General features: G+C 34.3%; 2 protein-coding genes and 1 non-coding gene across 3 annotated transcripts; all 3 read left to right on the top strand.

The window, feature by feature from the left end:
• The first annotated feature begins 660 nt into the window (after nt 1-660).
• LOC136346979 (uncharacterized) lies at nt 661-7,016 on the top strand. Its single transcript, XM_066296569.1, has 6 exons — nt 661-808; nt 2,781-2,971; nt 3,171-3,407; nt 4,344-4,398; nt 5,200-5,354; nt 6,574-7,016. The coding sequence occupies exons 2-6, from the start codon at nt 2,806-2,808 to the stop codon at nt 6,669-6,671; spliced, it is 711 nt and encodes a 236-aa protein (XP_066152666.1). The 5' UTR covers nt 661-808; nt 2,781-2,805; the 3' UTR covers nt 6,672-7,016.
• Nucleotides 4,853-4,926, top strand: TRNAI-AAU (transfer RNA isoleucine (anticodon AAU)). Its single transcript has one exon. It is a non-coding gene; the product is annotated as a tRNA-Ile (tRNA).
• Nucleotides 7,017-9,077: 2,061 nt separating the features above from the next.
• On the top strand, nt 9,078-16,303 carry LOC136346565 (protein Malvolio-like). The gene is made up of 10 exons (XM_066295822.1): nt 9,078-9,449; nt 10,241-10,345; nt 10,733-10,922; nt 10,976-11,135; nt 11,188-11,382; nt 11,451-11,709; nt 11,761-11,820; nt 11,923-12,082; nt 15,477-15,699; nt 15,753-16,303. The coding sequence occupies exons 1-10, from the start codon at nt 9,411-9,413 to the stop codon at nt 16,006-16,008; spliced, it is 1,647 nt and encodes a 548-aa protein (XP_066151919.1). The 5' UTR covers nt 9,078-9,410; the 3' UTR covers nt 16,009-16,303.
• Nucleotides 16,304-25,979: the final 9,676 nt, after the last annotated feature.

Here is a 25,979-nt window from a genome sequence, read left to right as displayed (position 1 = left end):
ATTAAGGAAGTAATTATCTTAAAATTGTTTACGTTTACATCGTTCATTTAATAAAAAATTGACCTCATGTGTGCATGATAAAAAACGGAAAAGCAATTAAGGCTCACATAGGTGCATGGCCTACATAATAAATTAAAGTTGAATTAGAATAATTAATTGGGAGCGATAATTTGTTCCGGTGTTGTCATGTAAGGTAAATTTGAGGAGTGGGTTTACTGGAATATTAATAAACACAGCGTAATTAAAAGGAGTGTCGAACTTATTTTAATCAGCCCTAATGACTTTCAGTAAAAGTAAGTATAGGTCGCTTAACCGCGACGTCATGTGGCAATATCTAGGTCACAAACTATATAAAATTTTGAACAAAAACTAAATAACGTACCTGTAAGAATTCCCTTATGTGACTTGGCTCCAACCAATCGAAAAATCGAATTTTATACGTTACAAACCACGAAATTCCACTATTGTGTTAGACTGGGAGATTTTTTCCGATTATCAATCAATTCGAATAAATCGTAGCGTTTTGCAATATATTTATTTAACACCGTTTCTTTGAGTAATGTCACAAAAACAGCTACTGTGCAACTAAATTTATTATCTAACTCGTAAAAACCGCATAAAATCGGCGATTTGCCCTCCTACCTCGCGCGATTCACAAAAAAAACAGTTTATAAGAGACTCGTTTTGTTGTAGCGTCTTTGTGTAGTCAATCAAACTGTTGGACAAAGGTATTAAGACAAGGTTGTACATCAGTTTTGGTCATTTCTCGACCGGGAAGTGTTTGTGTGACTTTTCAGTGGAAATTTCGGTAGGTTTCCGTCAGTATAACTGTACTTTAGATAGACATTTATGCAAGGGAAAACCAGACAATGAGTTCCATGTCATTAAATGTGATGATCATTTCAAACGTTTGTTTCTACAGTTGAGTGGCGTTTATTAAGTTTTCGTTTATCTTAATTCGCATGTAAAGCCGTCGATCCCTTTATTACCCCCTTAATCCACAACTTTCGACCTCCTTTCCATTCAAAACTAATTTCAACTGCACGAATAGGCATAAGAAAATTCAATTTTGCTGTAGTATTTTAATCAGTTTCTACAAACGAGTTTCTCTTCGATGAACGATTAATTGATTAAAATTACTTAAACAAATCTAGGATAACTAATTACTTATTAATGCTGGCAACCCGCCACGCAATAAGGAAGCTGTATTGGAAGCACGCAATATCACGTTCCACGGTACAAAGAATAATAGTGATATTGACTTCACCATTATTTTTTGGATCTAGATTCTAGTCCGTAGATCTGAAAGCACGTGAGATTACACCAAAAATCCTTAAATATATTGTTTACTGTCGACGTTTCGATCTTTACCAAGACATCTTCACGGCAATTATCTATTAGTTGCTAGCATTGCATTGTTCGTTATGCAATGATTATCAACCAGTACTCGAGAGAAAATACATTAACAAAGGAGGTAGGTTGAAAGATAACAATTAACGACTATAGTGTCGTATCGTTTTTGGGCGTGATACACTTTGATGGAGGGACTCGCTTAGTTGAACATTCACGAAGACCGCAGGGCTATCAACTAATACCTTTTTTGTTTCATTGTTTGTTTATTTGCATGTTTTTGTTTGTTTTTTCTGCTTGTTTTTTGTTTATTATTTTTTTAATTTTTGCGTGTTTTTTAAAATTTTTTTTTTATTTTTGCGTGTTTTTTAAATTTTTTTTTTTAATTTTTGCGTGTTTTTTGTTTATTTTTTTGTCCTGAAGATGAACCCGTAGTCAAAGGTTAAAACATCGAAAAAATATGGGAGATGTCTCCAAAAGCTTTTTGGGCAAATTCCAAGAATTCTCAAAGTAAACGCTGTAGGACAACTGAGATCTTGTAAGCTAATTTTAGTCTGATACCACTTCGGTTTCTCCTATCGAAAGTTTAGAATGTGAATTTGAAGCATCAAATTATTGAAAATGAAGTGGCATTGTCAGTATAATATGATTGAACTTATCTGAATTAACTAAAGTTGATCTCAGTTTAATGAACCATGTAAACGTAACCAATTCAGTTAATCCTAGGATAATTAGTTGCTTAATGCAAGCAATCTATTATACAGTGACAAGATGACTTCATTAAAGGAACCTGAGTTTTCAAAGCGAGTCTTAACTTATGAATTTATTTATGACTTAAAAGCTCTGTGTGGTATGACTTTGGTTTTTAACCGATAATCAGCAAAATTTTTAAGTATGTAGGGGAAACTTGGGACGTTAAAATGTTAAAAAAATTAGTGCCGCGTCTTGCTTATAAGGGTAGTTGTAAATTAGTTAATTTTTGTAACCTCGTACTGATCCGAAATTTATTTTTCCTGAAAACCACTAAAGTTTGAGTGTGAATTTGGGGTGTTAAATTTTTGGAAACGCTGTAGCGTATGTTTCCTCATTATCATCGTTTGACGCTAAACTATCTTGAATTTAAGCCCTTCAGTTTTATGAACTATGTAAACGTAAACGTGGCTCATTCCAGGATAACTGTACTTCCTTAATGCAGGCAACCTGAAATGCAACAAGTAGGTTCACTGTGGAGCTTTCCCATGCCAATGCTTGCCTACGATTAAAGAAGAAATAAATCACACTTATTGGGCATAATTCCTACAAAACACTTACTAGCACGTAGGCGTTTCCTCAGATTTAAATTGACCATATCATGCATTGTTAAAGTTTTTTTATGTTTTTTTTTCTTGCCGGAATTGCCGTCATTTTAAACACAAATTGGTTATTTTCAGGGTGTTCAACAAGTCCTATTGCGAAATGGCGAAAGTGTTCATCTGTTTATCTATACTACTGGTGGGTAGTTTAGCTATCCCCGTAAAAGACGAGCTGATGTTTGAAGGGCCAGATGATACAGCTACAGTGGAAAGTACTGTGAGGGAAGCAAGGGCTGCGCCCAAGCATATAGGAGATCTAATCAAGCCAGGTATTTAGAGTTACGTCATTAGAGTTAATCTAACGAAGTTCTATAAATAAGACTCTTGAACAACTCTCTGATCGCAAATTTATCAGCTACGTGAAACGAAGCATTGCAATCAAATATTTATGATCATGGCTCAATTTTGGAATATCGTGTTTCAAATCCTGTAACATGATAAAAAGGACACCTTCTCAACCTTCATTAGGTGTAAAGGACGCTTTTCTCTACACCTATGGTGACGCCGAGAATGACGACGGAGAGTTCCATGGTTACTCTAAAACTATGAATAATAAAGGGCAAGATGGGTACTTACATAGGGACAAGTTCCATAAGAAGGACGGAGACAAGTATGCATATGAAATTCACTCCGAGTATGGGCAGGAAAACAAAGCCAAAATTGAGAATGAGAATGCCAAAGGCATTAAGAAGGCCCTAGAAGAAGGTACATATTGTAAAAAAGAGACATCGTAAAACTATATTTAATTGTTATGCATGGGACCAGAACTAACAGAATAAAAGAGAGAGGAAGAGGATTAACATGTGCACGAAGAAGTAGCAGGAAGAGGAAAGTGTAGATAGAGAAAATTCGCACACTATAGGATTAATGGATAAATAGAATTGCCTGTAGTTACTCATAAAATCAATGTATAACATTTCACTGACTGTGTTTGTAAGAGAGCAGTCAAATGGATAGTTCATCTGGACACTCCTAAAACACCATTATTCATCATAATATGCTGATTGTACAATTATCATTACCCATTAAAATCATTGTAAATATTTTCATCTACGAAGGAAAAACTTAGTCATTTACATATTCCCTTACCACTCAATAAATATCACCATTTAATGGAGAACAGATATTCAAGAATCAATCTAAAATAAATTAATATATATTGATGATTTTTTAATACACTTGGCAACGTTACCTGTGGAAAAAACACATTTTTAGCAAATCTAAAGGCAATTTAAAAATAAAAGCTAAACGCTACGTTACTTCCTGTGTACTTTGGTAAAATTCATCGATTTATATATGTTTTTTAGTAAAGGAATAATTATTGAGATTAATGTGATTTTAACCTAAGCGAGAAATATTTGAGAACTTGACTTTAGGGATGGGAGAACTTTAAACTCTCTATATCTACATTCAATAAACACAATTTCATCTAATTTTAAAGAATAGGAATTTATGAGAATCAAAAAGCCTCACTGTAAAATAATTCATAATTTCATCAAATAGCTAAAAGTCATCAAGTTTTTATTTGGTGACAATTCAGATCCATCACTATTTTCAATATACAATGTGTTAAATTGAAATTGCGCTTATTGAACTTTATAAATTTTTATTAATGTGAGTTTTTTTTTCAATTTTATTTAGCTAAAGGAGCTGCGGGCGAGGAATCTAGAAAGGAATATTCCGTTTTCGAAGACGGGTAAGAATCATTCAATATTTTATTACTAAATATATTAGGTAGGATCGTTTTGACTTTACCTTGGAATATCTAATATAACTTTAGAAGAAAATATGTAAAATCCATATAAGTACAAATCTAATGGTAGAAGTACTTAATAAGACAAAAAACCTCAACTTTTATATCCAGGTTCAGAAGATATAATTTTATTTAGTGTATCGATGAAAACTTTAAAATTATTTTCATTATTAAAATGAATGCAAATTTATTCTGTTGCAGTGTTACCTTATATCATAAACCTTTAAGTCCTAATATTTCTGTTTCTGACTGTCATTTTAATTGAGCGTTAATACTTATAATTCGTCTACAGAACAACGCTTTCTTTGTTTATGGAAAAAATTATTTTTATTTTACTTATATTATAAATAATCAAAATTGTAGTATATATTAAAGAAATAAATACAAATAATTATGTGGCCCATTAGCTCAGTTGGTTAGAGCGTCGTGCTAATAACGCGAAGGTCGCGGGTTCGATCCCCTCATGGGCCAATTAGTTTTTTTTTTTTTTTTTTTAATGAGATAGTTCCTTGAAAAACAATATAAAATTGAAATGTCGTTGTTTTCAGTATCTTCTGATTTATGGATTAGTGGAAAAACCATGGAAATTGCCATTTTCATGGGAAGATTTTTTTTGCTGATTTGAACAATATTATTTGCCTATAACATTCATACATTTACAAAATTGTCAGAATAAAACATAAACCTTATATTTATAAGGTATTATGTAGCAACGTATTAAAATCATAATTAATATGGTTCCAGCGAAAACAAAAAACAGCCCAAAAAAAAGGTAGAAGCTGAGTTCAACTACTTTGGTGAAGATGGTGATGGAGGTGATAGCGGCGGTAGCTATTATGGTGAAGGATCCTCTTCGGAAGGTGAGGGTGAAGGAGGAGAAAATGCCGAATCATCTGAAGGTAAGTCACTGAAGATCCAACCCTCCATGTGAATAATCAAAATATCTTTTTAAATATTTATAATATTACCTATATATGTATATATATATACTATAACCTAAACTTTAGAATATCAAAAAAATATACATGGTGTTTGGTAGAGCGAGAGAAAGTTTTCAATGGAAGACAGATGGCGTCATTTCGAATGTATATAGCTATATTTATCCTGATGGGAATTTTCAATGTTTTTAAAATATCTGCCTTCTTAGGTTTTTATACGAAATAACTGCGTAGATTTAATTAAGTTTATTTTTTTAATAATAAATACTTGCAGCTTTCGGAGGCATTTTTTAAAATCTTCTTAACATGCATAATGACGAAGTAAAACAAAAATTTATTAAAACTTATTACTACATATAAACAAATTAACGGATTGAAATACTTTAGTTTCCATTTATTCTTAAATTTTAAATAAAATTTTCTCCAACGCAGCGCTTGCTCAAGGAGTTTAAATAGCCTTAAGAACTTCTATCAAACGATATATGATATTATGACAAAATTATAGTTCAGAAAACAAAGGATAAAAGGAAATGTTACTCGCAGGAATATAAGCGAGATTAAATTTAAATAAATATAAATTATTTTAAAACTGTTAGAGCTAGTTCTAATTTAAACAATCCTATTATTAATTAATTTTATTTTGAAAATGATATTCCCCACTTGAAATGCAATTACTTTATATCCCTTCCACTCTCCCCTCGCGACTTTCACCCATTGATCGTTATTTCTAAAATGATAAGATTTTCTACGAGAATAAATATGGTTATATAGATTCAAAGCGAATCTATCTCCGTTTCTTTGAAAAATTCCTTTCTCTCTGGCAAATACCCTGTAATCTCACAGATATCCATTTTTTCTATATGCAATTATTTATTAAATATCTGTCGAATCCAGAACACTACGATCAGCACGTATAGATTAGTTCATAAGAAATATATACGATAACAAAGGTTTCCGGCCACTCGAGTTTGCTTGTTGTTTATTGATTTGATCGGAAAATCTATTTAATCAGTTAATCACCAGGCAATTGTTTTTTAGCCTGGTTAGTGCTATGTTGAATTAAATATTTGTATATACATTCTACCTACAAGGGAAGTTTGAAAATATCTTTCGAAGTTATTTTGCTTCGATATGAAAATTTGTTGGCACTTAACATTAAACCCCATATTGGTTCGTTTAGGAGGTGAAGGTGGCGGCGATGGAGAAGAAAAAGAGGAATACAGTGAGGAGTCTGAGGAAGGAGAAGGAGAAGGAGGTGAAGAAGAAAATGACTATTAACTCTATAGATCCACAATACTCTCTGGCTTTTCCATACCAAATACTTTGTTCGTTATTATGTTGTTACATAACTCATCCTCTCATTTCTACTTATTCAACTTTCTCTAACAAACGCTTTTTTACCTTCTTTACATTATCGTACCTATTTCAATACTAACAATTTCTTTTCATATACTAACATAATTTTACTGTAGTAACCTGCTCTCTCTACCGTTTCAACTAACTCTATTCATCTCATATCAGTCGTTACTTACTTATTACCTCTAAAAATCTCTCATCTCTTCTCTGTGATAAATCTGTTGTTTCTTGCTATGCCCATAGTAATATATAGTATTGTTAATAGCATATGTTATAGATATTTTATTTGAAACTTATTATGACAATAAAAAGACTTATAATTTTAATTATTAAACGGTCGTTTTGATCAAAGAAAATATTAGTGTTTGACTTTTCGTGTTCCATCCGCATTAAAAAATATATTAACCGTGGTGTGTAATCACGGTCGGTTTCTGATTAATCCAATAAAGATAACGCAACATCATATGATATAATAATGGGATAACGAAATATCCAAATCTAAACAACACTTTCAGATAAAAGTATTCTATAGCGTCTTGAACAGTTCAAAAAAAAATTTTAAACATGCTCAATATGATCGTCGATAATAAAAAAAAATTTAGGTCAATTTGAAATTTGAATATAGTACATTCATACAGCTGAAAGGTAATAATGCTAATATCAACTAGTGGAAGCGCATTGCCTCTCAATTTTTCATTAATATTTCAATGCTTGGTATAATAATTTTCTGTCAATAATCTACTAGTACTGTAAACAGAATAGGACTGAATTGCAAGAATAAAGGAATCAACAAAAAAATGTTTGTCTTCTAATTGTTTATCGCAATTCAGCTCTTCACTCATGTGAGTGTGAGCGCATACAGACACTACAGTTTTCATTAATATGTCAGAAAACTAGTTTTCAGCAGCTTCCGAACTTTCTTAGTTCCCGACAAGTTCTAAGAAAATTAAATTATTGGAGAAAGTAAAATAGTTAAGTAACATCTTTTCCACATTGCGGAATAACCCAAAATACGTATATCCATCAGCTCTAAGTTCATCCAGGATCTCCACGGTAACATCATCATAGATATCTATTATGGTTAACCCTCTTTGAAAAGTTGCAAACAAGAAAGTACTTCGGAAGTGTTATGTGGAAGTTATAGTAAGGGGAGTTCGAATAAAATATTTTAAAGATTAAAATGTGATTCCTATTGTAACAGTTTAAGTATAACGATACGCCCATTAGATGTGTATTATTAGTTGCTTGCTAGTTGATTTTGAAAAGTTTACAGGTTATTGCTACATATAAATAGCATTTCGTAGTCGACTGCTCAATAGATATAATAAGGGACTAAAAAAAGGGAAAAGGACACCATCTCAGTCATATAAAGGGTCAATATGCTATGAAATAGAAACGCACTCTAAAACCATTACTTGCTACTTTTCAAAATGTTCGTTCCTTTGATCATAAAATAAGTGGTCTTATGACCAGAAGTCCTCTGGACCTTCCACCATATTCCCATTGTATTTCTTGGCCTATGTCCATTAACACGACAATGCATTTTCGAACTTCTTTAATGACTAATTCTATTAGAAACTACGCAGTAATCTCTTTCAAAACCTGAGACTTAAGTCAAAGAGAAAACACTGGAACATCCACGATTCTGAGCTCATTATCCGTTAATTGCATAATTCCGTTCGTCTTACAGGCGCACCTCGATGAAAACTGCCATTTTGCCAAGTTAGGTAAGTAGAGAAAATCGCAAATCTTATGGGTATACTATAGTGAGGAATGAAAAAATATTTAAAAAAGGTATTTAAACTTGCTTAAAATGAAATCTGCTTATGAAAAGGATAGAAAACATAGATCATTTCAAAAAATCAAAGAGCTGTTCATTATTGCCAATTATTGGACGTTGGGAACATAAAACATTAGCCTTTATGGATGGGTTTGAGAATAGCATTTTCGATAAAAAGCTTAATTTCATTCCAAAGTGCACCAATGTTGTGATTATTATTACGTTAAAAATATGCAATTTATAATCAAGTGTGAAGTGTAATATGAAGACTTTTATCCACACACTCATTATGCCCAAGACACTTTATTCCGGTCTATTAACGTTCAGAATAAGCAAAAAAATAAAGGCATAATGGAATTTCATATCTTGTCCAGTAACAAAACATTTGATCGCCAAATTCCCTCAAATTCAAACGTGAAAAGCGACCAAACTATAAATATAGTAAGCGCTTTATTATTATTTAAAATAGTTTAACAGCTACGGTAATCGGCTCTACGAAGATCCTCTTTATAAAGCCCACTTGAAGATTATTGTTTTAGGAACTTATATAAACCTCGCTCAGGTTCTTTATCAACGACTTATAGGTAAAGTCGCACATGCGGACGGTCGCAATAATGGTAAAAAATCACGCCGCAGTCGTCAATCGTTAGGAAAAATCGTTAACAAGGACATTTCGTTTTTCTCATTGTTACAGAATTTTGTTCGGTCAACATCGCCGGTTTGTGATAAAAACCTGTGTAGTTTCTAAAAGTACTTGTACATATAATATTATTTTCGCATAATATATCAGTGCCAATTAATCAGTGTCGGCGATTAATTAGATTGAATTTGCTCCTAAATAAGTGGTGGTCAGTTAACAATAATAGTGAGGACTAATCAAGATGACTGCTGGGGGACAAGAGAAATGTGACGATAAGGAGGTGACTAAAATCATGTGGTATACCTAGTTCATGATCACTGATAAGTAATGTATCGGACAGGGTGCTTTTAATGACTTTCGGTCACGCTTTAAAGGTCATTTCGAGAATATAGTAGAAATATTCTCTTTAAGCATCTGCAACTTTAAAACGGTTGAAGAAAGGTTTATGCGGAGCATATAGATGTATATATTAGAACATTTTGCTATGAATTTTGATACGTGATTATCCAACGTGGGGCGCCCTTTATTTAATATATATATATATATATATTTTTTTTTTAATAAATTAAAAATCTAATTATAAAGATCACAACATATTTAATGACGTTACCTCGCTAAGTGGAACGAATCTAATTTTCAATACTTGACATCAAAATTCCAATTTGTGCAACAAACAAAGCCACTACACGTATCTCTTTTGCGCAATAGAATAATGTGGAATGCATTAATTTTGTATTAAATGTAAATTTATTACATTAAATGAAACTAAAATTACACAACAACGACCATACAAGTGTGTAACGTAGGTACGAGCGTCATCCAGTTTGGTATTATTTTTATTAGTTTTCACATAACACACTTTTAGAATAGTAACTAAAGCGTAAGACATGGGAGAATCAATCTAGTACCCATAATATAATAACCATTAATGGTTAAATTCCTGTTTTTCGCATCAATTTTGTACATAATCATGGGAAATAGCACCTATTACTACATAATGTGGGCTTCCCAATGCATGTTTTAGTCTCGTAAATTTAATTGCTTTCCATTCAATTCCATTTAACTTTATAGGCCAGTCAGAAGAAAAATTACAAAGCCTCATATTACTATGAACACAATGGGGATCTGGAAACATACTTCTCCAGTGGCAAAATTGAAATCCCAGAAACAGAATCGGTAAGAATACACTCTTTGACAACCATATTCGGGTACAGGATGATCATCAAACAATTAACATTACAATCAAAAAATCTCAAGGAGCCGTTGAAATGTGAGAGGTATGTCTTTGATACATTCGTCAAGTGGTAAATGGATTAATCAACGCCGTACGTTTACGACACACCGACTTCTTTCAGAATTGTTTCAACAATCACCTGTCATATTCTCACATTCACAGCAGTAAAACTATAATTTCAAGTATAGATAATTATTCCAATCTTAAAAAACAAATACTGTTTGACTATCTTAGGTTCATCAATCTTATTATTAATAAAAATTACCCAATCAAGGTTAACAAATGCACTGTATAGACGACTTAGTGATTAAATTTTTGTTCGTCTCCAGACTGGATTTAGCTTTAGAAAACTATGGGCCTTCACCGGACCTGGATTTCTCATGTCTATAGCATATCTAGATCCAGGGAATATTGAAAGTGATCTGCAATCAGGGGTAATTGCTCAATACCGCTTATTATGGGTACTATTTGCTTCCACAATTCTGGGTTTTGTCATGCAATGCTTAGCAGCAAAGCTTGGTAATCTAATAACCAAACGCCCTGTTAAGAACTGACCCATTTGAAACTTCCAGGAGTGGTAACAGGGCTGCATTTAGCCGAAATGTGCCATAGACAATACAAGAAATTTCCAAGGATACTCTTATGGCTCATGATCGAAATTGCGGTTATTGGGTCAGATATGCAAGAAGTCATTGGAACTGCCATTGCAATTTACATGTTATCAAATAAATTGTAAGAGATGTTTCACTTTCTTAAACAAAACTGTAACGTTACGTTATAATAGAATTCCGTTATGGGGTGGTTGCCTTATAACAATCATCGACACATTCACATTCCTGTTCCTGGATAAGTACGGTTTGAGGAAATTGGAACTGTTTTTCTGCTTCTTGATTGGGGTAATGGGGATAACTTTCGGGTATGAATATGTGGTGTCCGCCCCACCTTCCGCAGAAGTGACTAAGGGTCTCTTTTACCCCGTGTAAGTTGCGCGTGGATTAAAATTTGTTTAAATAGAATATGTGTGTATAGCCGAAATTAAACTTTTAGATGCCATAACTGTGATTCCGAAATTCTTTTGCAAGCCGTAGGGGTTGTGGGGGCTGTCATTATGCCTCACAATCTTTACCTTCACTCAGCTTTGGTGAAGTCCAGAAACGTGGACAGGAAGAAGCCAGAAAAGATTTCTGAGGCCAACTTGTATTTTGCCATTGAAAGTGCTATTGCTTTACTTGTCAGTCTTGTCATCAACATTTTTGTCGTTGGTGTATTTGCATTTGGCATGTATGAGAAAACCAATAACGAACTGGTAAGAAGAAATTAAAAAACTAAATAAAAAATCGATTTCTTAACGTTTCAGTTGGAAGTTTGCAGAAATCAAAGTGAGAAAATGTTTAACATAGCTAAGGATACGTTTGATGTACGTATTTTTTCTCCTTTCTGAATATTACTCTTACCAAATTAACATTTTTTAAACTTCATAATTTAAATTTTAAATCTGAATTTTTCGCTTAATCTTAAGGCAAATGACGAAGTAGTGGATGCCGACATTTATAAAGGTGGAGTTTTCTTGGGGTGCACATACACGATGGCTGCGATGATTATTTGGGCAATTGGGATTCTTGCTGCCGGACAAAGTTCTACCATGACTGGTACTTATGCTGGGCAGTTTTCTATGGAAGGCAAGTTTTGATCCTTTTTAAACGAAAACATTAAACTTTAACAATAGAAGGGCCAATCTGTTTAGGATATGAAGATGAGTTGCGGTTATGTATACACTTTCCAATTTTTTTCGCCTCACAGTAAACTTACACGAATGACACGATTTTGTGTTTTAAAATGCTTTACCGTGTATATATGAGGTGTCCAATTTAAATGTGTGATTAAAGATTACTCAAAAACGGTACGTTGTATGAAAAAGAGTGTCAACTAAAAGTTGTCCGGTTAAGAAGGGAACATTTCACGAAGATAGTGACCTTTAGCCAGAACGTCATTTTAAAGTAATTTTAAGGGCTACTTTTTTTTCAGAAGGCATCATTTTTTACAGATCCTTGTAGACTTGCAAAAAATGAATATCTTTCATTTGATTTTTTTTTAATTTAACGTTTTGCAGCAGAGTTATCCTTGATTATTGTCGAATTTTTGATATAGTCCAAATTATTGCATTTTTTTTTTCTATAAAAGTTTTGCGTTGCACATTCGGTTTAAAGCTTATAACAATTCTTCTATCTAAACGGAAAAAAATTATTGTCATGAAAATTTGTTTTTACTTTAGCAAATTAATTTAAAATCCTGATTTGAAAAACTCATGGAAGCAAATATTGGAAAGAATGTCCTCCCTGCTCTAAAACACGTCTCAACTTTTTTCGAAAAGAATTATTTACTCTACGCAACGTCTTCCCCTGTATCAATTGCCACGCATTTTCAATTCTTCTTTTCATGTCGTCTGCAGTTATTGGTACTTCTGCATAAACTTTGTCCTTTAAAAAACTCTAGAGGAAAAAGTCTCGTGAGGTCGACCTAGGAGATCAGTTCACTGCACTGCCTATCCAATTCATCAAACTGGATACACTTCATTCAGAACCTCACGACACATTCTATAAAATTAGGCTGGACAGCCATCATGCTTATACCACATCACTCGTCTCATCGCAAGTGGAACATTTTCTAACAATTCCGGAAGATTATTCTGCAAGAAATTTTGGTACATTTCTCTATTCAAGTTTCCTTCAATGAAGAAAGGTTCAATTAAATATTCCCTAATAATACCGTATCATACATTCACAGACCATGTTTTTTAATGTTCAACTTCTCTAAGCTAGTGTGGGTTTACAGCAGTCCAAAAATTAAGATTATGGCGGTGATGCACTGCACCATGATTTGTGAATGTAGATTCGTCCGAAAACAAAACGTTGGAGAAGAAATATACATTTTGATTTAATTGCTGCCTTGCCCAATTACAAAAATTTATTCGATTTTCAAAATTGGTTTCATGAAGTTCCTCATGTAAAGAAATGTGGTAGGGATGGAATTTATTCACCTTCAAATTTCTTTGGACACTTATCTTTGATATTTCTTAGTCAGCAGCAATATGGCGACAACTTGCACGGGGTTCCAAGACAACAGATGCAGGAGGAACTGCTATTTGATTGTCTTCATGTGGTTGCATTTCGGGAGCGATTACGTTTTTTTATTTCTAACATTTTCATTTCTTTGAAATTTTAATCACACTGTTGAAAGTCGTCCGACAGGGAACTCTTTAATCCAGAAATTTTTTACCATAAAGTTTTACTGTCCAACTAAAATTTCTTTCAATCTCTCCATAAATAAAAACCATTTCTAATTTTTCAGCCAAAGTAAAGCGATCTATTTCAATTATTGAATTTTGAAATGAGAAGAATAATTTATGAATAATTTCACACAAAACAATTAGATTGATTGTCGAAAAAAGGACATCAATTTTCTGTAGACCTTGTTATATGGTATAATCTACCAAGAGGAAATTTAAGAACATATTTTTTTCCATAGAAACATTTTTTTTATTAGATAGAAGTTATGAGTTTATATGTATTGTAAAACTTTTCTAAAAGAAAAATGCAATCACTTCGTTCATCTTAAAAATTGGACAAAAATCAAGGACAAGTCTCTTGCAAAATATCTAATAAAAAATTGTTCAAATAAACGATATTAATTTTTTGAAGGTCTACAAAGATCTAAAAAAAAATGCGGAATTGCCCTTTGAAAAAAAAAGTTGCCCTTGAAATTATCTTAAAATGACATTTTGTCTAAAAGTCACTATCTTCATGACATGTCTTCCTCTTTACCGGACAACTTTTATTTGAAACTTTTCTTCATACAACGCACCATTGTTGAGTAATCTTCAATCACAGTTTTAAATGGAACATCCTGTATATTTTTTTAAGTAGAACATTAGAGTCAACTTAAGGAATTTTTCGTAATAAAATAATAAAATTCCTTAAATCCAAGGAATATTGCTTGTCTGGTGGAGGGTTGATTTGCCACTATCTCTTCTTCTCGGTTTATCCTAAGCTGGGTTAGCGATTTGCATTAGTGAATGATAAATATCACAAAGACTGAAAACACTGTAGTATCTTACTAATAAAATATGCCAATATGCAAGAGTGGTTTATAGGATAAGATTAACGAAAAACATCAAGAAAGGATAATTATGAGACTAAAAATATCAATAACCAATAATTAAAAATGTATTTATAAAGGTAAAAAATACCGATATTTTATTACTGGAAGACCTTCAAGATCCATTGAACATGCACGTAATTCTCACCTAAAGTCAGTCGAGATTCTGAGAAACTTACAAACACAATTAAATCTGAGTTTCTAGTGGAAATTCAAAACAAAAAATATCGATGATCGCTCGTGTGAAGACGGTTACAAGTAATTACAAGTAATATGTTACCCAACGTTAGTTTTAAACTACTGAAAATTCATAATTTCTGTTCTAAATACAGTCAAGAATTTTGAAAATTCATTCCTCGTCCAAATCTCAAAGTGAATCTAAAAAAATTGAAAACATATAATTTTTCACTAAAAAATGGATCAGTGCAAGAAGCTTCTGGAAGTGGTGTTTTCGGGTTGCTTTGTAGCAGGAATTCACAATCAATCCGCCAAATATCAAATCGAAATCTTTTGCTTACCATTCCCTCTGTAATATATTTCGCACCCATTACTAAATTCGCACTTAATTAATAAAACTAGCAGAAAAGAACACATTTTGCCTAAAACGGCAGCCATTGCTCACCCTTCACAGAGACATAACCAAAAACAAAATACACTCGGCATATTACCGCCCAGAATATATTGCTGTTTTTGTCTGATGCACACAGGAGGAATGTTCCAGAACTACACGTGATGTCAGGACGATGCTCTAATGTTATGATTCCACAATTGAAAGAGAAAATTACTTAACGCTCAAGATCGTTAATAAAATTTAAAAAAATGCTTCTCTTTAATGATATTTTGGACATATAGCGAAAAATATTCGTTAATTACGAAATTACTTTCCTCACTACTTGAATGAGTTTTTTGCAATTGCAGGATTCTTGAATTTGCAATGGCCGAAGTGGAAGAGGGTTCTATTCACAAGAAGCATTGCCATGGTGCCTACTTTCTTTACCGCCTTCTTCAGCACCCTGGACCAACTCTCAACCCTCAACGACTTACTTAATGCCATCATGAGTCTTCAGCTACCATTCGCATTAATCCCCACTATTGCCTTTACCAGCAATCCTCAGTTGATGGGAAAATTCGTAAATGGAATGTAAGCATCAGGAAACTTCCAAAAACTATATTTTAAAAATCACTATTTTTCAGAGCATATAAGGTAGTTTCAATTTTACTGGCAGTGACAATAATAGCCATCAACGTTTTCTTCGTCATAAGTGAAATAGGGGAAAACATCATTGTGCTAGTTTTAGTTTACATTTATGCAATTTTCTACATCATATTTGTAGCCTACGTCACGTTGCACATGGTCCTTAGTTTTGGAGATAAATACTACCATATAGGGTGGGTGCAAAAGTATTTCATTGTTCCTTTAGATGAGAACAACAGGCAATATATTAGTTAAAAAAGTCAATCTGAACATTTCCATTAGAAGCATTAGTTATTTGAAAATTTGTTGAACCTTCTTTGAAGGTTTAACCTTAACAATACATTTTAAATAAGTTCTATTAAGATAAAAGTTTTGTGTAAAACATGACTCATTTCAATTATAGCTACTTCAAATCTAGTCAATATTATGTGTTAGTCTCCAATCCACGTAAAAATGTTAGTAGTATTTGATAATGTTTGTTATATAATGTGTAATTTATTAAGAATTGTAAGCCATTAATCATTTAAAAATACATTTACATATCAAACAATTGCTTTTTTTCAGTTACAATAGAAAAGCTATTCATTAAACACCTCTTAATGTTCCTTTGATTGCTTTTTATCCTATGATGAAATGTGTTATGCAATAAAAAAAGTATAGATAAATGAGAGAGATAAAAATAATACAAATGGTAAAAGTGAAGTCCAAAATTGCTGATCATCGATGTCACTAACAATATAACCGGTTTAACTGCGTATGCGTCCAATACCTGTCTCCTCAGCACTCGTTCAGTTGGATTCAAGGGACTTTTGAAATTAACGTTTTCGGCCCTTGTGATGGCAATAGCCACCATTATATTCAGGCTTGTATTTTACTGACCTCAGAACGTATTTAAACTACTCTCAGCTAAAGGTTGGTTTAACCACTCTTTTCCGTCCCATTTTTACACATTAGCCGTCGGTAGTTCCCCTTTCAGTGTTGTTTTTAGGCGCATATGTTCACGCTATGCAAGGATGGATCGCGCCGGGTCAAGCAACGTGCTGGGTTAATTCCAAAATATTCAACATATTCAATAAATTCAAAGTGAAACTTAAAGTACAATGTCGCACAAGTAATGATTGATGTTCTTTGCGATTCTCCATAATTCGATTCTCCGCCGTGACTTCCGAATTGCTGTATGCAATTGCCACCATGAGGTGTTCTCAAAATAAAATGTGGATATTTTTCTTTGCATGTTTCCCATAAAAACATAAAGAACATAGTGAAGGTAGTTACCCTAAAAAAAGCACATGCCGCAATTAGTTCAATCCTTGATTTGGATGTCGAAGAGAACATTGAAGACCTGCCAGATGACGCCTCAGACGATGATGTTCTTTCCATGATAAAATTTAGACCTCCGAATTCACAGGATAGGAAAGGGAAGTCGAATGCGGAACGCGCTTCATGGATCAGAAAATCATTCTCACCCCCATAATATGGATTATTCAGCTTCAAACGCTAAGGAGAACGACGCAATTGACATAAATCGCTCATTACTACATTTCACTGAATACTTTCCAGATACCATCTTCTTGGATTGGGCAGAAAAAAATCAATATGTATGAGATTCATAAATATGGAAAAGTTATTACTACTAATGTGTATGAAATAAAGAAATTTGTCGCCTTGCACATAGTCATGGGTATAATCCGCTTACCTAGATTGCGTATGTTCTGGACACCCGCCACAAGAATGAAGTTTATCGAAGATCTGCAAATATCTCGTAATAGGTTTAAAGAGCTACGAAATGATCTACACATTACTGATATCAACACTGAACATAATAAAGTTGAAAAGATTTGGAAGGTGCGCCCAATTATTATGATATTTGAAAAGAGATGTAAAGAATTAGATCTTGAGGAAAAGTCATATACAGGGTGAGTCGGGAGGATCGTGCCAAACTTCAGGAGCGTGTTATACGTGAAAAATAAATGTAAAAAAACTCAAATGTTGTTATCCGATTTTCGTTTGTTTACAAGTTATAGCGTAAATAAAATTAAAACATAAAATTAAAAAAATTTACAAATTTCATAAGAAATTCCATAAATTAACGTTTGGATATCATAGTAAATGTTCAAAAATATTGCCATTAACTTCTAAACATTTTCGGCTTCGTCTACGAAGAGTATTCGTTGCGCTCCTGATTGTTTCATGTCTTTCTTTAATAGCAGCTGCAGCATTTCTAATGCGTTGAATTAGTGCATCTTGAGTGTCCACTTTTACTCTGTACACTTCAGTTTAAAACCAACCCCACAAACAATAGTCTAGTGATGGCAGGTCTGAAGACCTTGGAGGCCAACTAATAGGGCCACCACGACCAATCCAACGTATTAATTTATGGAATTTCTTATGAAATTTATACATTTTTTTAATTTTATGTTTTAATTTTATTTACGCTATAACTTGTAAACAAACGAAAATCGGATAACAACATTTGAGTTTTTTTACATTTATTTTTCATGTACAACACGTTCCTGAAGTTTGGCACGATCCTCCCGACTCACCCTGTATAGACGAATTAATAATACCATTTAAAGGACAACTTGCTATAAAATAGTTTATGACAGGAAAACCCTGGGGTGTGAAAGTATTCATGCTGCGTGCCTCCTCGGGCATTATACAGTGCCTTCTTAAAATATTCGAACACTTACACTTACAATCTTTTTTTCTGGATAGTATTAATAAAAATAAACAATTAAGAAAGAGAACTTTGGTATATGTTTGGTATTAGTTTTTGCTTACTAACAATGCAAAATTATATTTATAATTCAGTATCAAACTATAGAAAAATTGAAATATCTCAACAAACTGGTCGTTTTTGAGGTCTTAAAAATATTCGGACATTTGTAGTAGATCGTAGTTTTGCTCATAAAAGCATGTCTTATGTTGGATCTAATACTCTAACAGTGTTCCCTGATACTTATTAAAGTTGCTTCTAATACTCGTATACAGCTTTGAGGGGCAAAAATGGGTAAAGTTAAAAATAAAGCAAATGTCACTTTCGATTCACGGCAATCGGTCATTTTCAACTTTGAGAAGAAGTTATCCTACAGATAAATTGACGAAAAACTTCATTTGAGCAAGAGCACGGTTGTAGACATTATTCACCACTACAAAGTTAAATACAGAATTCTTTCCATCAAACAAACTGGCCGTCCAAAACTCATAAGCGTTCGAGAAAAGCGATACATCATGAAGACTATTAAGGAAAATCCCGGAATTAGGGCCCTTAAATTGAAAGTAACTCTGGAAAATCGAACTGGTAAAAAACTACCTCCAGACACTATACGAAGGTGCATATAAGCAAATGGAAAAGCCCAGAAAAGTGCCATGGCTTAATATCAAAAATAAGAACTTTAGAAAAGAATTTGCATCGGAGATGATTTTAAAACCGCAAAACTATTGAAAGGATGTAATTTTTACCTAAAAAAAATTCAACATATTTGGGTCTGATGGTTGATATGATGGAGGAGGCCCAAAGAAGGACTGAGAACAAACAATTTACGTCCTACTGTGAAACATGGTGGTAGATCAGTAATGGTCTGGGGCTGCATTTCGGCCAAAAGAGTTGGGAAATTAGTATTCATTGATAGAACAATAGACAAAATGGTTTATTTAAACATCTTGTAAAATAATTTGTTAAAAAGTGCCACTGATATGGAAATTCAAGGGAGTTTTAAGTACACTGACTTTCAAAAAAACCGCAACACCAAGAAGAACGCATTGTATGTATTTGAAATTTTGGTATGATTTTAGACTTGTAAAGAGAAAAAAATGATAAAAATTTCAAGTTCGTATTTTAATGCGATATGAAGTTTTTCTTTACTTTTTTATCTGCGACGATCGTTCTTTTTGCAATTTTTTTTACAGGCGGACAGCGATAAAGGTATTATTGTTAGTATCATATGGAATGTGTGGTAGTGCAAAATGCCTCGTGTACGCCAAAATGCAGTTTATCGGCAGTTAACTCCCTTTGAAAGAGGAAGAATTGTTGGTATGCACGAGGCAGGTTTACCTTTCCGCGAAATTGCACGTGGATTGGATCAAAACGCATCAACAGTGCTAAGAGCTTGGAGAGATTGGTCTAACGAAGGGTCAGTAAATCGTCATCGTGGTAGTGGCCGTCCAAGAATGACGAACCGATGCGAAGACCGGAGACTTCGTCGTTCAGCGACAGGCGCCCCGTTTGAAACAATTCCGTCTCTTGGTGCTAACTGGGTAGCCACCCTAAATCGAAGGGTCTCCTTTACCACTTAGTACCATGTATCGCTGAATTCGAAGTTTTGGACTAAATTCATACCGTCCTACGCATCGGCTTCCATTATCACGAAACCACAGGGTGGCCCGACTGGAGTGGTGTCGTCTGAGAGTGCAATGGGTGGATGAGTGGAGAAGAACCGTGTTCAGTGATGAGAGCCGTTTTTGTTCATGGCAATCTGATGGACGGTTACGTGTTGGAAGGCGCAGAGGAGAGCGATTAAATTTGGACTTTTTGGAAAGGCGTCATTCTGGTTTAACACCAGGTGTCATGGTTTGAGGTGCCATCCAGTATGGTAGCCGGTCTCCTCTTGTTTTCATTTATGATAGATTAAATGCTCAGAGGTACATTAATAGTGTCTTAGAACCGGTTCTTGTACAATACATGCACGACCATCCTGGAAGCACATTTCAACAGGATAATGCGCGACCACATGTAGCTAACGATACTTTGAGGTATTTGGAAGCTGAAAATTTGGATATTTTGCCTTGGCCAGCTCGGTCTCCAGATTTGTCCCCAATAGAGCATATATGGGATATAATGGGTCGGAGACTTCCACGTTTAGCTCGCCCTCCAGAGACCATAGATGAACTCCGTGAGCAGGTGCAGATTGCCTGGGATGCAATACCACAGGAAGACATTGACATTTTAATTTTAAGCATGCCACGTCGCTTACAGGAATGTATTAATTTAAGAAGAGATACCACCCATTATTAAATTATTATTAAATTTTTTCACTCATTCACAATAATTTTCTTTTGATATTTTGATCGTTTTTATCCATTACCCGACCCAACGTAATGCCAGAATTTCAAACGTGTGTAATGGAACTCGCGAAACAAAACTCGGGAACACTTTAGTAGATTTTATTCCACTCGTTATGACACACACAACACTGAATCGTTACAAAACTAAAGATCTTAGGCTTCAATTGGCATTTAAAATGGAGAGAGTCAAGAGTTAAGGATGCAGGATTTTCAAGATTTCGGGAGCGTCGAGCTATATCAGTCGTATCGTTATTATTAGGAAAATAGAATAGTATAGAATAGAGTAGAATAGAGAGTAGTACAAGGTTCGGGGTATCTTAAGTACTAAAAATGGGGGTCAGTACCCATAGGCGTGCTCCGATTTTAGGCAATAGGCGACATAACCCACAGATGGTAACTTTCCAAATTCTTAACCCGTAAAGTCAAGACAATGGTAAGAAAGGATAATTTACAAGGGTGTTGCAGCTGAAATCTGATTTTGGCAAGAATGAGGATACTTTAGTCTTTTGTCTTGACGAGGAAGAGGAGTGAAAGTTTTTATGAAGGGTAACCCTTATTGGAAGATAATGGGTTCCCGACATATGGCCATCCTGGACATACCACTAAGGCAGTGGAAATCCATAGGCATAGCCTAAGGATACATTACACGTGTACGATGTGTTCTTCTTGGTGTTTCGGTTTTTTTGAAAGTCGGTGTATTATCAAGATAATGATCCCAAACACAACGCGATGAGTGTTAAAGAATGGATGCTCTACAACTATTCAAAAGTTCTAAAAACTCAAGCTCATTCTCCTGATATTAATCCGATTGACAATGTACGACAACGGTTGGATTTTGAAGTAAGACAATATTCAATAACAAATACAAACGAGCTAAAAAAATTTTAATTAAGGGGTGGCCCAAAATTGGCCTTAATTTAATTAAACAAAATTGTTTCGTCAATGACTAAACGGGTTCCAGCCGTTATAAACACTCAAGGAGGGCATACAAAATATTAATATTTCTTTCTTACTTGTTTATTGTTCGTTAACGTGTTCCAGACTTTAGTGTCCGAAAATATTCGTGATACAAAAAATGTGTTGTTCTTTACACTTTTTTTTTTAATTGTCAATATTATTAGTTAATATTAAACATAATTTTGCATTGTAAGTACGCAAAAACTAATAGCAAACATATACTAAAGTCCTCTTTCTTAATTGTTTATTTTCATTATTACTATACACAAAAGAAGATTGTAAGTGTAAGTGTCCGAATACTTTAAAGAGCCACTGTATATCGCTCCATTATCTACCAAGGCTCGTCTACATTGCCTGAAGATATACACGAAAGATTTTCCGCTATAAATGGACTTGTAATTCTTCTTTTAAATAGAAATACCTTATCATAATGGACACAAGTTCTATTGTAATAACTAGTTTACATAATTATTACTTTAAGAACTTCTTCTGCGAAATGGAATTTCTGCTGCAGGAACTATTCGAACAAACACGCTTCAAAATTACCCGGAAAAACAGAAAAACGTTTTCTAGAATTTTACTGTGGGTCTAGTGATGCGTTAATTACTAGCGATAATCACAGAGTAGCAGTTTGATGATATTACAATAAAGTCGTCAATATGGCTTCAAACTTTATTGATAATAAATCTGATGATGACGTGAGACGAGAAGATAGGAAAACACGAAACTATATGAATGTCAAGCGACCGTATGTAAATATACTGCTTCAATAGATGTTGTGGACAAGAGTGATTTTCTTACATCTCCAACTGTACTTTCATACGATTTTGCAAATGGACGTTCAAAGTTATGTTTCACTACTTCGATCTAGCGATGTGTAATTCAGTGCAATTATAGAACATACACGTGACAATAAAATGAAAGTAAATGAATTTCACATGGACTTGTTGCAGTTTACTATTTCAATTGTAGAAGAATTGGGCTTCTCCTGTTGTTCTATTGTCAACACTCCAAAACGCGGTCGACCTTCGACTTCTAGCCCCCTTTCCACGAATAATCCCAAGAACAAGTGTCTGAATCCGCAATCACTTCCTGTGATTGATATGAGATTTGGCCATTGGCCAGTCCACATATGCAGATGGACGTGAATAACGCAGCAAGTTAAAGATGTGTGGAGGTCGTACCCGCATCAAGTGTAAAACATTTCAAGTATCACTTTGCATCAACAAACATAAACTGGTTTAAACGTTTTCATATGAATTCACAATAATTGTGTAATGAATAAAGATGATTTGCGAAATATTAAAATTGCTAAATTTATATCATCTCCGCCCAAGAGATGCTAACTGCCGCCACTACCTAGTTTCGACACAGGAGTAGCAAATCGAACAAATTTTTTTATAGAGGTATCTGAAATGGTAATAAATAATATACAGTACAAAAAAAATCTGCATATCTGAAGAAATTCAGGGCTGAGAGGGTTAAGTGTTCCTCAAGATACGTGATTTGCTCTCATCATGCTATTAGCCTTTCTTACAGTTTAGTTGATTGAAGCGACCAAAATTCACTATTCATGAGAGTAGTATCAGAAGTACCCTACCTGACAGATATCTGACGACTTTTTTGCTAAAAATTCGTCCGTATTACAAAGATCTAACTTTAAAAAGCTTATGTGTAAAATTTGAGGGTGAAAACATGGAAAAATTGATTATCAGCACGTGATTCAATACTTTCCTCTGAAAAATGATGACCTCAGTTTTTTTGGAATGCACGTGGAATAATTTTTATTGACTATTTCCCTAAAGCAAACACAATGAACGGAGAATATTATACAGATTTATTGCATAGTTTGAATAAAGAATTTTTTTTTTTTTTTTTTTTTTTTTGTAGAGGAGGAAAACCTTCCAAAGGTACCCGATCTGGTGGTCTAGTGACCGGGTTATGTGGGATTCGCCCCTCCCCGCCAGAGAGGAGAGACGCCTATCCACTAAAAAACTCCCCTTTCTTCGTTCGGAGTCCCATCCGGTACCGCCGCAGAAGCATTCCTTCAGATGGGGGATTGAATAAAGAAATTAGGAAAAAACGACCGCATTTGGGGTAAAAGAAGGTCTTGTTTCATTAAGGCAACGCACCTGTTCGTTATCGCGATCATCAAATTTAATCAACTTGGTTTCGAACTTTTTCCTTATCCCCCCTATTTGCCAGATTTAGCCCTCTCAGATTATATTCTATTTCCAAATTTGAAAAAATGGTTCGGCGGAAAGGGATTTGCCAATAATGAAGATGTGGAGCCCGAGGTTGATGCCTATTTTGAAATATTTGAAGGTCTTTACTATCGATATAAAAAGTATAGAACACCGCTGGAGGAAGTGTGTCAATCTCAAAAGAGACTATGTTGAGATATAATGTCACAGTTTCCAATTTTTTTTTTTAATGTTAGGTCGGGTACTGTTAGGGACTTTAAGTTACTGGTTTTTTGTTTGTTGTTGTTAATTTTGGTTTTTGTAATGTATTTGTATTTTATCCCTTAAGTTACGCCCATGTGCGGCGACACTTATTCTGAGAATACCATCTTGGTGCCAGTCCACATGGCCCATCAGGCCAAAACTAAGGGTCCGTTTTGGCTGGGGAATATGCTACTAGTCAAAGGAAGCTTTCTCGGTCGGGACTATTGCCATTATGGGCAATTTGTTGGGCTTGTAATATTCCCAGTAAAGCGACTAGTATAGATATTCACCAGATGGCCGCGATTTATGGGATTCGGCGTAGCCATAGCCCGTAAGGGTTCTTGGTGGTGGTGCGCCCCTGGTTGAAATTCCTCGGGTTTAGTACTTAAGGGATAATCGAAGTCATTTTTTCTCTTTTTTCTTCTCTTCGTGTTGAAGCTGCGTCGGTGTCGGGATGTGATCGAAATCATAGTGTGTAACCCGTCCAATTAGGCATTCTCCTTCTTCCTACTTAGACCAAAACTCTTTCATTATTTGATATAAGTGCAAGTTAAATACAGTCCATTTTATGTAAACCAAATTGGCGTTTTCGTGGTTTTATTTATCGAAGGAACCTCTTAACAGGTACTTCTGGGATTATCCTCGTATTTTCTTAGAAGGGGTTTGAAACCTCATATTCTTTTACATTTGCGTTTGATACGAGTGTTATCGATGTAATGTACCTCCCGTATTACCTTAGTTCTCATGGAATATTTCTTTTCAACATTTAGACACATCACAGAACAATTAAGCTATTTGCTACATTTAGATATTATCTCCTTGTCCATATGCAGTAAATTCATTCTAATGTAATTTGCTGGGGCAAAGTTCTAATTCGGGCTTAATCTACAAACTACCCTTAATGACAAGTGGTAGCATATAAGTGACTTAGAACCCCTTGAAAGAACAGATTCCTTACATAAGTAACGCAGATTCGTTCTCAGAAACTGATATAAGAAGAAATCGATAGTTAGTGCCTGGTGTTGTTTTGCTCTTGTACCACTAAGAAGTTGAATAAAAGTGTTGTATTTTAATTCTCGTATAATTCCCCACGGTCACATTACATTGATATTGTTGAGTTATGGACTTTTAAGTCTGTAATGGAACTCGCGAAACAAAACTCGGGAACACTTTAATAGATTTTATTCCACTCGTTATGACACACACAACACTGAATCGTTACAAAACTAAAGATCTTAGGCTTTAGTTGGCATTTAAAATGGAGAGAGCTAAGAGTTAAGGATGTAGGATTTTTTAGATTTCGGGAGCGTCGAGTTATATCAGTCGTATCGTTATTATTAGGAAAATAGTATAGTGTAGAATAGAGAGTAGTACAAGGTTCGGGGTATCTTAAGTACTGAACATGGGGGTCAGTACCCATAGGCGTACTCCGGGTTTAAACAATAGGCAACATAACCCACAGATGGCAACTTTCCAAATTCTTAACCCGTAAAGTCAAGACAATGGTAAGGAAGAACAATTTACAAGGGTGTTGCAGCTGAAATCTGATTTTGGCAAGAATGAGGATACTTTAGTCCTTTGTCTTGACGAGGAAGAGGAGTGAAAGTTTTTATGAAGGGTAACCCTTATTGGAAGATAATGGGTTCCCGACATATGGCCATCCTGGACATACTACTAAAGCAGTGGAAATCCATAGGCGTAGCCTAAGGGTACATTACACCTCCCCCCTTAAATTAGACATTGGGGAAACTGGCGAAG

This window comes from Euwallacea fornicatus, chromosome 2 (genome assembly GCF_040115645.1).
Source record: "Euwallacea fornicatus isolate EFF26 chromosome 2, ASM4011564v1, whole genome shotgun sequence".
In the NCBI taxonomy this organism is placed as follows: domain Eukaryota; kingdom Metazoa; phylum Arthropoda; class Insecta; order Coleoptera; family Curculionidae; genus Euwallacea; species Euwallacea fornicatus.
This window is presented reverse-complemented; position numbering and strand designations above follow the sequence as displayed.

Bases quoted from the DNA above. Each gene is read 5' to 3' on its own strand.
- LOC136346979 (XM_066296569.1), top strand. From the start codon at position 2,806: ATGGCGAAAGTGTTCATCTGTTTATCTATACTACTGGTGGGTAGTTTA. The intron at 4,399-5,199 runs GTAAGAATCATT...ATATGGTTCCAG, and splicing joins TATTCCGTTTTCGAAGACGG to CGAAAACAAAAAACAGCCCA. The intron at 5,355-6,573 runs GTAAGTCACTGA...TGGTTCGTTTAG, and splicing joins AAATGCCGAATCATCTGAAG to GAGGTGAAGGTGGCGGCGAT.
- LOC136346565 (XM_066295822.1), top strand. From the start codon at position 9,411: ATGACTGCTGGGGGACAAGAGAAATGTGACGATAAGGAG. The intron at 9,450-10,240 runs GTGACTAAAATC...TTAACTTTATAG, and splicing joins AGAAATGTGACGATAAGGAG to GCCAGTCAGAAGAAAAATTA. The intron at 11,710-11,760 runs GTAAGAAGAAAT...TTAACGTTTCAG, and splicing joins AGAAAACCAATAACGAACTG to TTGGAAGTTTGCAGAAATCA.